At 34.7% G+C, this 12,200-nt stretch overlaps 1 protein-coding gene across 1 annotated transcript in view; it reads right to left on the bottom strand.

Moving 5' to 3' along the window:
• LOC135691974 (uncharacterized) overlaps positions 1 to 12,200 on the bottom strand; it is a 28,814-nt gene that overhangs the window by 2,674 nt on the left and 13,940 nt on the right. The window contains exons 7-22 of the mRNA XM_065209991.2: positions 12,071 to 12,181; positions 11,424 to 11,518; positions 10,923 to 10,994; positions 10,116 to 10,176; positions 8,910 to 8,966; positions 7,382 to 7,632; positions 6,358 to 6,414; positions 5,530 to 5,602; positions 4,479 to 4,610; positions 4,181 to 4,319; positions 3,822 to 4,066; positions 3,445 to 3,629; positions 2,854 to 2,931; positions 2,399 to 2,557; positions 1,766 to 1,980; positions 1,207 to 1,247 (exon numbers count right to left, since the gene is read on the bottom strand). Of these exons, the coding sequence (XP_065066063.2) occupies positions 1,207 to 1,247; positions 1,766 to 1,980; positions 2,399 to 2,557; positions 2,854 to 2,931; positions 3,445 to 3,629; positions 3,822 to 4,066; positions 4,181 to 4,319; positions 4,479 to 4,610; positions 5,530 to 5,602; positions 6,358 to 6,414; positions 7,382 to 7,632; positions 8,910 to 8,966; positions 10,116 to 10,176; positions 10,923 to 10,994; positions 11,424 to 11,518; positions 12,071 to 12,181 (1,971 nt within the window). The remainder of the gene's footprint in view (positions 1 to 1,206; positions 1,248 to 1,765; positions 1,981 to 2,398; positions 2,558 to 2,853; positions 2,932 to 3,444; positions 3,630 to 3,821; positions 4,067 to 4,180; positions 4,320 to 4,478; positions 4,611 to 5,529; positions 5,603 to 6,357; positions 6,415 to 7,381; positions 7,633 to 8,909; positions 8,967 to 10,115; positions 10,177 to 10,922; positions 10,995 to 11,423; positions 11,519 to 12,070; positions 12,182 to 12,200) is intronic.

Below are 12,200 nucleotides of genomic sequence, written 5' to 3' on the forward strand. Positions count from 1 at the left end.
TCCACGAATTGCGAATGAAGTGGAAATGGCCTTTGAAATTACTTATTCTTCCGAAAGTGCAATGCTTAGGGTCTTAGGGCAGACCCGTCATTAATAAGTTGTTGCGATACTCTCTAGCACTAGGTAATTCGGCATATTTGGCAAAGTTAATGTCCAGTGGGTGAATCGAAACTATTACCGACAGATTAATTGAGTTAGGCAAATGATCCCTCTTCTTATTATCGCACACTGTTACTTTACTGCTAATTTACCTAAAAGCAAAATAACCTGTGCAAAAAGGCAGTTTAGGCCTACTAGGCTTCGAAAGCCTCAAAAACCAGTCTGTTGCCTTACAAACTCGGCCTTATTGACCATAATTCATCTTGCTTGCTTGAAATAGTTTTATTTAACTTCCTTTGATTAACTTCCTTCCTCAAAGAGAACAGCCTCCTCGATCTTGTAGGTCTGGAAACCCTGTTAAAACAAGTGATTCTGCCATCGGTCAACATCTTTTAGACAACCCAGATTGTGCAAAACTCTATAATGACGACATGTTTCGGATAATTGGCAGAGCCCGGTCGTCCTTCCATCTAGCAGTTTTGGAGTCAATCTAGATAAAAACGAAAAAGCCGCCATTGTGTAGACAAAAGGAGTTCGTTTTCTCTCTTGGACTCCATTGGTAATTTTTCTTTAGGCTCGCGGCACTGATTGGTCAACTATACCGGTCTTGTGCTTGCGTTTTTCTGATTGGCCTATTTCGATCCACAACTGGGAATATATTTTCCATCGTGTTCTTTCGGAACCTTATTCTGACGTTTTATGCTCTGAGGAGTGTCAGACGAAAAAGATTTTAGTATGTCGTAAAATGTTTGCTTTTTTCAAAGCCATTTTCAAATTCTGTACCGCAAAAAAATTGTTCCTTTGATTTTGTAGCCTTCAAAACATTTAGATGTAAATAAGGGATCAGGAGTCACTGAAATTTTGACCTTGTGACTTATCGTTTCACAAACCCGGCCTACTGTATAGCGCTATGACTACGAACAGCAACGCACAACGAAATAAAGGGATGTTAAATTACAATATTCATGAACAAATATCTAGTTAAAAGCAGCAAGCAGAACATTTAGAGCCATGAAATGGCTGGTCGATTTCATCATTTTATGGCATGAAACGGTCAAAATTATACGAGAGAAAACAACACTTGCGAAAAATTAGGGTGAGTGTTACCTAACGTCACAATTTCGAAAAGGAGCACTCCAAATGACCATCTGAAAAATAATAAAAATTAAAGAGAGGTTTCGATAAATACCGTTTCACAACGTATGCAAAAATTAAAAGTTATATAGATGACAAATAATTCAACGTACGAAGCACTGATGATAAAGTTCTATGATATCACAATCGAAGGTTTCATGGCAGCTAACAATGCAGCAAGGTGAATAACGATCAACAAATAATAAAATGAAGTAACGACTTTGAAAGTTGAATATATTTATTAATCCAGGTACAAAATGCTAAAATACATTGATCTGCAAAACAAATGCATATCTTCAAAAATAATGCAACTACAACTTTAAGTAACTGCAATTACTACTAGGATGATTTCTAGGGGTGGATCATTCAAAAACAGAAGGAAAACCAGGCCGAAAAAATAACAAGGAAACGAGTAAAATAAACAAACTGTATTCATATATCATTAGAGAGCGAGTGGAACGAAAAATCTGGAAAAAGGTACCAAGCTAATTATCGGCTAGAACATAAAGAAGAAAGGAATATCTTTACATACACATCAGAAAGAGCGGTGAAACACTGGTCCATAATGGCTTCGATTGACATCCATTTCAAGGGCAATTTGCGACTTCTTCTCCCCATGTAAACTTTCTCCTCGTATACAAAACGAGTCAACCCAAAGTCAGATACTTTGCAAGATTTGTTTGGCCCGACTAGAACGTTTCTTGCTGCCAAGTCACGATGAACAAAGCCTTTCTTCGTCAAATATTCCTAAATTAAAGTAAATTTGAATTTGACAAACGTTCAGCAATTTTCTAAGCACATAGTAATGCAAAGTACTGTTTACTGATGGGGTGGTGTGGCCATAGCCCTCCACTTTTTGCGAAGCAAGTAGTTTTAAAGCTTCAGTAAAAGGGGAAGAAGCCTTGTCCCCTGCTTTTGCTAGTCTTGCCCCCCCCCACTTTCAAATTCGTGGCGTGGGCCCTGTAGGCGGAAGCATGTAGTAACTCAACGTTTGTTCTTTTTATGACATTAGATTCACTTCTTCCCTTAAGCGACAATCATGATACATTGATCAATCATGTCTTCTTTTCCATGCAGTTGACCCAATAAAGAGTTTTTGTTTAAAATAAAGCCGAAAGTTTGCGATAGGACCCCTGATATGACCTTCAAATTTCATAATACTTACCATTCCAGATGCTATTTGCCAGCTAAAGCGTAAAAGGTCTTCTGATGACACTCCACCTTTGTCCTGCGACCTTTGACCTCCAGTTTCCTCAATATCCATATCCCTTTGAGCAGCACCATCATTTGATGTCGAAAGAGGAGGCATTAAGTACTCAGTTGACTGTAAAACATGAAAGATATTTCAAGATCAACTTTTATTCTTAGTGCTATGCAAACTTACAGTACGCAATATAATGACGAACACTGTTTCCGCTAAGCTGTATTCTGAAAAGAACTGATTCAAAGGCCCTGTACGAAAACTGAAAACTAAACTATTTACATAAGCTACATTACATATAAAGCGACTTAATTGATGATAAGTATTCAATCTTGTAAAGAGCACTTTCCATAATAAAAATGTCTACACTTGTTGCCTCTCTCTATCTCAAAAAAAAGAGATTAGTAAAATTCATTTACCTTTGTTTGAGAAGGATCACAATGGATATATTTTGGCATACATAAAAGATGGTTGCTATAAGCATTTTGATCCAGAATCTGCAAAAAGGGAGCCATTACTTTTACAAAAATGTTAAGGAGGATATGAGAAACGAAAATCTTTCCGCTAACGAAAAACAGAAACACGATCAGCATGAAAAAAAATTGTTTTGTGTAAAGAATTATCATCTAGCTACTGTGAATTAGCAGTATTGACAGCAATAGAAGCTAATATCGTAGGTTGTTAAAAATCTCGAAACAAGACAAGCTGAATTCAGATAGCACTCATTATTCAACATGAGCTAATCTTCTTGAACATTTTCAGCTTGAGAATTCGAAACAGGCGCATTTTCACCTGCTGAAAAATGTAAAGAATGATAATCTATCAGGCAAAAGTTGATTTTGATGATTTAAATGATGATCTCGTTAGTATGAGTACAACTCGATTGTTTAAAATATAATGATCATAAGCTATATGAAGGCACCGAATGTTATTGTATTTCATAAAAGTTCTAGACGTCTAAAAGATAGCATCTGAAAATTTAACGCAAAATTTCAATGCTTTTTAATCACCTCGGTTCGGCTCCTTCTCAAATAATGCAACAGATCACCATGTGGCATATATTCAAGCACAAGACACAGCGGGGATCCCAGCGTCACACACCCTAACATGTTTACAATATTCTTGTGTTGGCCGACATCTTTCATCAATTTTATTTCTTCCAAGAACTCAAACTTTTGTTGCTGGTTGTAGCCATCTAGCAAAAAACAGATCTAGTTACAATAATTATAGAAATAAAGTTAGCTGAAAATTTTTAAGGCTACGCATTGTCGAAAAAAAATATCTCACTCGATGTTTGTCAGAATTTAAAATATTGGCATTTTCAAGACCTACGCAAGTAAAATAAATAAGATCGGCATTAGTTTTTCAATGCATAGTTATGCCCTACCTTGCAAAACCTTGACAGCGGCCTTGACCGTAATGCTGCTGTTTCTGATATTATTCGAGGACCCACCCATCTTGACATAGCTGTTAAGTGTCTCGCAGCTAATTGAAGGAAACTGCATTCGAATACCAGAGACAGTTGCGACGTAGACTTTGCCAAATGCACCCTCACCAAGTGCCTCTCCAAATACAATGTCCTCCAGGCAGAGTTCCCAGCTATCACCAGGATTTGTTTGATAAGAAACTGGTCTACAACGAATCAAAACAAGCACAATATATTTTAAAAGAATTAGTATTTTCTCTACTTCAAACAAAGAAAAAAATGCGTTATATATTTAATAAGAATTTTGAATTGAAGCTTACTCGAAGCTGTTAAGGTTCATGCGCTTTGTTTTTGAACGATGTCTTCTCACTTGATACAGCAGCAGAAGCAATACAAAGATAGTCAATATTGACAAGGATAGAGCTAGACCAAGAGTTAAGCCGGTACTATCGTTATCACCTGAGAAACGAAAAAAAGTAATTTAAACATTGAAAATGAATGATCAAGGGAACGTATTGACATTTTGGTAAAACTTAAATTTCAGTAAAATGGTCAAAACGAAGTAATGGAATTGAGTTTAAGAGGTTTTCGAAAAGGAAAGATCTAGCAATATCTGACCTTTCTTCGTAGCTGCAGTTATTTCTTCAAAAGGAGAAGGAGAAGTACTTGTGCCGTCTTTCTTTGTCGTTGATGATTTTTTATGTGATGTGGTTACAACTGGTGTCATAGTTGTCAATGGAAGGGGAATGCCTAAAAAATAGTAACAAAAACATCTTACACTGCACCAGACTTGACTTTACACTAGCTATCAAAATATTTCTAAATGGCACGCATTTTGTATACTGAGCACATATATCGTATCTAGCATGGAGTCGTATTCAGATCATAAAAATGGCTGGAATTAGAAAATGGTAGAAATGTGTGAAAATGTTTTGCTCTCTTCTGCAGTCGTAGGACGGTGTGCCAAACTGCGTAGGATCTTAAAGTTAAAATGCAAAAAATGGCTGAAAAGTCAAGTCTTTTAGGAAAGGGAAGCTTTTTGATACTTTAACATGTCGAACAGGTGTGTCGTTGTTTTTGAGGTGCAAACTCACTGAAATGAAAGTGGACAGAAACAAAGGATCTGCATTTTTTTCAACAAAATGAGAAAAAATTGATTGTCAAGCAAGATAAGATTCATGGCCTGAAAAGGCGTTATTGCAAGATATTTCTGCTAACGCTGTTGCACTTCTCAATGCAGGTTTGGGCGTATGAGAACAATTGCAACATGTAATTAAATTCCACTTTTTTCTGGGGATTGTTTATTATAAATTTGACGAAAATAAGTAAATGATGCTTTAAGATAGGAAGGACTCTCTCTAAAATTAGCCTGCTTACAGGGAGAGAACTTCAGATGATTCCCTGTATGAAATATTATTTCTATGTATGTATGTTTTGTATTTGTTCATTGTGTTAATTTCTAGTAATAAAATAAAAAAAACTCATTCATGTAGGATAATTTCAATTCGTAGGCCTTGAGCTGATAAAATATTCTGTAAAAATAATGAGCAATAATTTCATCTTACAATGTGTTGGTTGTTTCATAAGTGGAAAGGAATCTTACTAAAACATTTTTTTGGAATCAGTCGTACTTTAACCTATATGTAAACATTTTTAGGAATAAGAGTACCTTTCGTTTTGAATCTGAGCCCTGGTTCTTCTGAAGGAAGTGGAATCACTACGCCAGGAGTTTCTGCGAAAACCTGCGATGAAAATTGTAGCATTTAAGGTGAATATCTTCTTGACATGGCACACTGCGATTCTTGATAAAAGTAAACACTTTTGAAGATAAACATTATAGACAGCTTGAAAAGATCATGTAACGATCAAGGTATACCAATCCTGCTAGCTACAATAACACTTAGGCCTTTCCTTATGTTTAATAAGATACTTACATTGATTCTGTTGCGGGTTTACGTCACATGTATGTTAACACCCTGCTGCATTAAACAACAAATGTATAAACACACTCCCTTTTCAGAAAATGGGAATCACAGTCATCGTTTTACGTGACGTTTTACAGCGTTTCTTTCAAAATTTGCGTTTTGATAATATGTGATCTGTGTTAGAATAATTTAGTTGTGAAGTTTCTATCATAAGAATAGAAAAATAAATATTCTTTTATAGTGCCTCTTTAGAAGCGGTCCCGGCCCATTGGCCTAGACCACGAATATCAGAATATTACATCGTCCTAACATAAAACTATGAACGTTACATGTAATACGAAATGCAAACTTTAATCATTTGAGATTCACTTCACCAAACGGGAGAAAAAAGTGAGAAAGAAAAGTACGAAAAAAAGTCTTTCTCCTCAGAGTAAGAAATTTTTAAATGTCAACGGATTGTAAGCTATTAAGGCGAATTAATCGTAAATAATAAACAATAACTAATGTAAAAATATCGCCTAAAGTTGCTTTCTGCAACATTCGCAGTCAAAAACAAGAGCTTTCTTACATACCTTGAAAAAATAATCAGTGTCGACATCAAGGTTTTGAAGTGTATATTCCGTTTGAGACTGTAAAAAAAACAAATTCGGTAATGGAAAAATTCAAAGTATCTGAAAAATTGCACAACAGCCATTATAAATTTTTCAAGTCTTTTTTGTCCACATCCATTTTTGCGTATGACGGGTAAAGAAGAAATCTTCGAGTTCGAATTTTGTTTTAGGCTTATTGCTGTCATTTTCAATAAGCAAACGAACAAACAGGCAAACAAACAAGAAAGCAAACAAACAAACAAACAAACAAACAAACAAACAAACAAACAAACAAACAAACAAAAAAGGAAACCAACAATCTAACAAGCAAAAAACCAAACAAACAAAAAATGCAAAAGCGAACAATCTAGTAAACAAAAGATCAAACGACAAACAAACAAAAAGGCAAGGAAAAAATCTAGCAAAGAAAAAATTAGAAAGAAAAAAAACCAAAAAAGAAAAAAAACTAGCAAAGAAAAAAGTCAAAAAGCAAAAAAAAGCTTTCGAACAATTTGGCAAAAACAAGCAAGCGAACGATCTAGCAAGCAAAAAAACAAACAAAAAAGCAAACGAACAATCTAGGAAACAAAAAGCAAACAAAAGAAAAAAATAGCAAAGAAAAAAGTAAAAAAACAAAAAAAGCAAGCCAACAATCTGGCAAAAACAAGCAAGCGAACGATCTAGCAAGCAAAAAAACAAACAAAAAAGCAAACGAACAATCTAGGAAACAAAAAGCAAACAAAAGAAAAAAATAGCAAAGAAAAAAGTAAAAAAACAAAAAAAGCAAGCCAACAATCTGGCAAAAACAAGCAAGCGAACGATCTGGCAAACAAAAAAGCATGAAATGGACGTTCTTCCAGACGTTTGAAAAAAAAGTCAAAACCAGTATCCTAGGTCATATGTATTTGAAAACTAAATGAATTGAATTATTGATTAATCAATAACGATTGGGCAGCTGGCAACAAGAGCTAATAAATGAAATGCTCGAAATTAACATATTACACACCGGTAAAAGTATCTCATTTTTTAATAAGGGGAAGTAAACTTCAGAAAATGGAAACTTTGAAACAGCAGATAGCCAGCAATGGATATTGGTAACACTCAAATTATCCTTGTTCTGAATGTCCAATTTCACTGTTACGTTGTAAACGCCGCTATTGCACGTGTTGCATGTAGAATTTCCACTTTCATTGCAATTCGTCTTGCTGGTGCATATAAAGACTTCCTTTAAAATGATAGAGTTTGCAGGAGGCAGAGCTTTGGAAAAAATAGTTGCAATTAAGATAAGCTTTTAGAAAAAGCAATAAAACAAACATGGTTCTTTAAATTCTGTCACTCTTCAGTAGTACTACAACAGGAGAACTGGAGGTAAAACACTTAAAATAATTGCCAGGGAACTTTCTTGAAACAACCTTACATTTAGGTCTTCTTTGGTCCATATCAAAACCAAAACACTTTCAAAAACCAATCTTCCATTTTCATTTTTCTTTTCGTCTATGATAACGAAGTCCTCTCGAGTAGATTTTGAAAAGTTGAAAGAAGAAAAAATTCTCAATCGTTGCAAAAGCTAAGCAAATTAGGCAGCTTCGTGGCAAAACATTCAAAAGTTAAACAAAATGTAAAATATTTCTTATAGGTACCAATATTTAATAGACGAATAAAAATTCAGCAAAAAAGCAAACTTCCGGTAGTAAAAAGGGGATTGGAGACTTTGGGGGGAATTAAGGTGCAGAAGACAAAATTTAATTATTATATTGTATACGCCGACAGATGTGAGGATTGTTATAAAGAAGGGGCTCGTTCAGTGTTATTTTAATGACATCTGCTTCATGCAAATACATATTTCATTGTAAAAGCCTTTTTCTGTATAAAACTATAATACTGCCGTGACAAAAGAGTTGGCATTTAAAAGAAGTCAAATTCATCTAAATTCTTCTAAAGATGTCTCTATGTGCCTTTGCTTCTCCGCGAAACTTTGTCCATAAAAAATTACAAGTTTTGATCAAGATCTGTATTGGCAATGCACAACAACCGGTCTCTGAATAAAAAAGTCTTTGAAAATTTTAGGGAAAAATTCATCAGCTTTCCTGGGATATTCCAATGCACAGCCATGCTAAAACTATCGTAGGTGAAAGGTTATAAGATATTATCATAGATAATATTTTGAGATAACAGGACTAAACAGGAGAAAAAATGAAATTTATAAGACTTCGGTAGCTTTTTGGAGCTTTCGAGGGTTTGCCACAATTTGCCAAACTCAAACATCAAAATTAGAATGGTTACATTAGTACACCTTCAGGCAATCATTCTTCTCCAAATAAAGGCTCCGAGGCATAATCTAAACCTGCAACAAAAATTTTCGCCTCCTCAGGAGCCCTGCAGCGCAAAATAACACAGATGATTTACTCGATCACTTTGCGCCTCCTTCTTATCAAATTAATATTCGCAACAGTCAAAACAACAAGGCAGCTTAGAATTCCTGGTTAGGCCACCAAAAAGCAATGTAAAGTGTGAAATGACAAGGAAAAACTTACTGATTGGCCTTTTCGTTGGCAAACAATCGGCAGGAGCGTTGGGAAAAATTTCACAACCTGGGATTGAACATTTGATGGGTATTACGATTGGCAGTGAAAATTTCTAATGAAAAACACCATATTGATAGCAAAAACGCTTAAAATCAAAAAGGGAAAAGGTGTTGCACTTTGTGTTAGTTGTTTAGACATATGCAGCATCAAAGTTTGCAATGTTCTACCATCATGAATTTTCATTTATCATTGCACGTGGGTCTTTAAACAATATCTACCCAAAACAAAAAAGGAAAGAACTTCAAATTCAAAATAAATACATTCTCCCATATTCTGTGAAGTATTGAAGGGAGCTAAGTAAACATATATCACAATCCTTGCCAAAAGTCCTTAGAAAACCCTGAAGTCAATGAAAGATTGTAATGAAATAAAATTTTTCCGACCGTAAGATAAAGAAATACCCCACCCCCACAAAAAAACAATGTTGGTCGAGAAGCCTGTCACTTAGACTAGCTGGCAGAGTTAAATTTGCTGAATTTTAAGCTTCTGAACATATGTGAAATTTTAGCGTAGTGTACGAAGACTTTGGTAAGCCTTGTAATTCTCTGCTCTTCATGAAACAGTTTGTCCATAAAGAATGACAACCAAACCCGGAAAATGCAAAAGATTTCTGGATCAACTTCCTAGAGAGTTCTTGAATTTTCAAAGATTCGTAAATAAAATGCAAGGGATTTCGGCAAAACTTTAGCAGAGATGAATTTGTTCTAGAATGCTCCATAATCTTATTAATTATCCACTGCAAACCATAACACCCCTGAAGTTGGCACAAAATATTTCATGGAAGAAGCGCCGGATATAGTCCGACGTCTATGATTCACCTAGGTATGCAAAGCTGTTTTATTTTGTGAATTCGATTTCAAATTCACCAAAAAAAAATTTCAAGATAACATAATCGGTTTTTTCAAATTAAAAATATAATGTAATTTTGGCCATTACTCAAGCTTAAAAAATTCCTTGTTGGGAAAGTGTTTCGCAAAAAGGGAAGTTTGCTTGCATACTTTTGCGACAAACCATGCCATTACTAGAACCTCCTCTCTCTCTCTCTGCCCAGAAGACACTAGATGCTATCGTTTTGAAACGTGGAGAGAAATAGTGTCACACTTTCTCTTAAATGAATGCTACAGCTGTATGTTTCCTGGCACATAAATAGACTACCTGGATAATATACAAATGTTCTCTTTGTGACTCCTTCCAAGCAATTAGTCATCGGCACAACCTTGAAGAGAGAGAGAGAGATACTAAATTAGAAATTATCAAGAAAATTTAGCTTTGTCTAAACAAATGCGGTATTAAAAATAAGGAAACAGTTGGGCATTATTAGAATATTTTTATTGAAAATAATAAACATATGAATATAAACATGTGAATATTGTTGGGAAATTTTTTTAAATTGAAAATTATCAAAGGATTTATTGCCCTGATATCATCATATATTTTCATGTCTTGAATTTTTTCCGCAGTAAAGTAATAAAGGTATATTCTAATCAGAACTCAGAATTGTTGCTCACTGAAAATTGAAGAAAAATTCTCTAACAATGCCGTAAAACGTGTCGCCTTCTAGCCGAACCGGGGCAAGTGAGCTGATTTTCAGAAGAAGAAAAAGTGTTCGTCTATATGCTTGGGTACTTCGAGCTTTTTTGAAACAGTCTTCAAGAACTGCTAGAACTTTTTGTTTTGAAAGTGGGCCAGTGGGGTGAGATTACCGAGCTGCCTGTAAGAGCGGCTTTTTACCACTAACCATGATAAAATTATTAATCCCAATAGCTCAATAACTTCAACACTCCAGTGATGCACTGGTAGCTTGTAACTTTAATGTGTAAAATAAATCACTTTTAGGTGACTCATTGTCTTCTTTAGAGTGAGTTCTTAACATGAAGGTTTGTTCAAGATCAAATCCCACAGAAAAACTTACTCAAAAAGATAGTTCCGAAACAAAATTGTAGGAATTAGGCTTATACTGACCCTGAATTCAAAAACACAGTCACGACGTCTTGAATCTTTCAAGGACACAGGCTGGTCGTTGGTATAAACATTCTAAAATGGATTTCAGAGTTAAAGGTAAGAAAAATGAGAACATACGAATCAGTAATCAATGTTTGAAAAATTTGTTTCGGTAAGTCAGCATCTGTTTGGTTTTATTTTCACTTGTTTGGCTTGTTTGGGCGGTTTGATTTTTACTTGATACATTTAGGTAACTCTCTTGTTCAGAATGAGATCTACAAGATGTACCCGCTGTAAGGTAATGAGATAAATTTTTGATTCATAGTACTAACGAAGCGGTTAATCTTTGGCGCTCTTTGACAAAATACTTCTCAAGATATTGGAAAAAAATGGTTGCTTCTAACTTCGTTAGATAACTGGAGAGAGCCTATTGAAGAGTGATGACATTTATAACATTTTTTAACACTCTAGTTTTGAATTGAAATACAAGTAAAAATATCAATCAAAATCTAGTTAACAAACCTTATCGACAGTTACTGGATGATGAATAGAACCTGAGCTGCAGTTTTCTGAAATATGATCGCTGACCTGAATTCCGGTAACAAAAGGGAACAAATCTAGAAAAAATTTCATGAAAAATCAACGTTTAAAAAAATCATTTCAACGATTATTTTATTAATTTTAAGAAAAGATCCTTGTCAAGGAAAAGAAGAGTAAAGATGATGGCAGTTGATGAAGGTGAATGAAGTCAATAAATATTGCAGAAAACAGTATTTGAACAAAATGCCTGAAAAAGTTAATGAAAGATGAAAACTATGGTTAATGGTAATTATTCAAGAGGATAGCGCTTGATTAAATCATTGAAAAAGACAACCATTAAAGTAGGTGGTAATTGGAAAAGCTAACAGGTGAAGAGGATTGCTACTGAGAATTTTAATAGAATGATGACTGCAGAAGACATATGAATAGGTCGAGGACTGAAAAGGATGATGGACGAAGAAGCAGACGATTTCAAAATGTCAAATGTAGAATATTTTCATGAAAGATGATTTAAGCATTTCATCATGAAATTATGGCAAAATGTGCAACAAATCTGCAATAAATTATCAACTTTTATTTTTGATTGAATTGCAATTTACTTACAGCTTAGGAACCTATAAACTAAGTACCTCGATTAACGGTCCAGTTTACTTTATAATCAATTGTAAATCCTTTTGTTCCTTCTTTCAGAGTTGGCGAGATTACAGTTACTTTGTCAATGAAGTCGGCCTGCTTGAAACCTAGAACAAAAATAGAAGT

This window comes from Rhopilema esculentum, chromosome 10, assembly GCF_057945365.1.
Source record: "Rhopilema esculentum isolate cy_ngs chromosome 10, ASM5794536v1, whole genome shotgun sequence".
NCBI lineage: Eukaryota > Metazoa > Cnidaria > Scyphozoa > Rhizostomeae > Rhizostomatidae > Rhopilema > Rhopilema esculentum.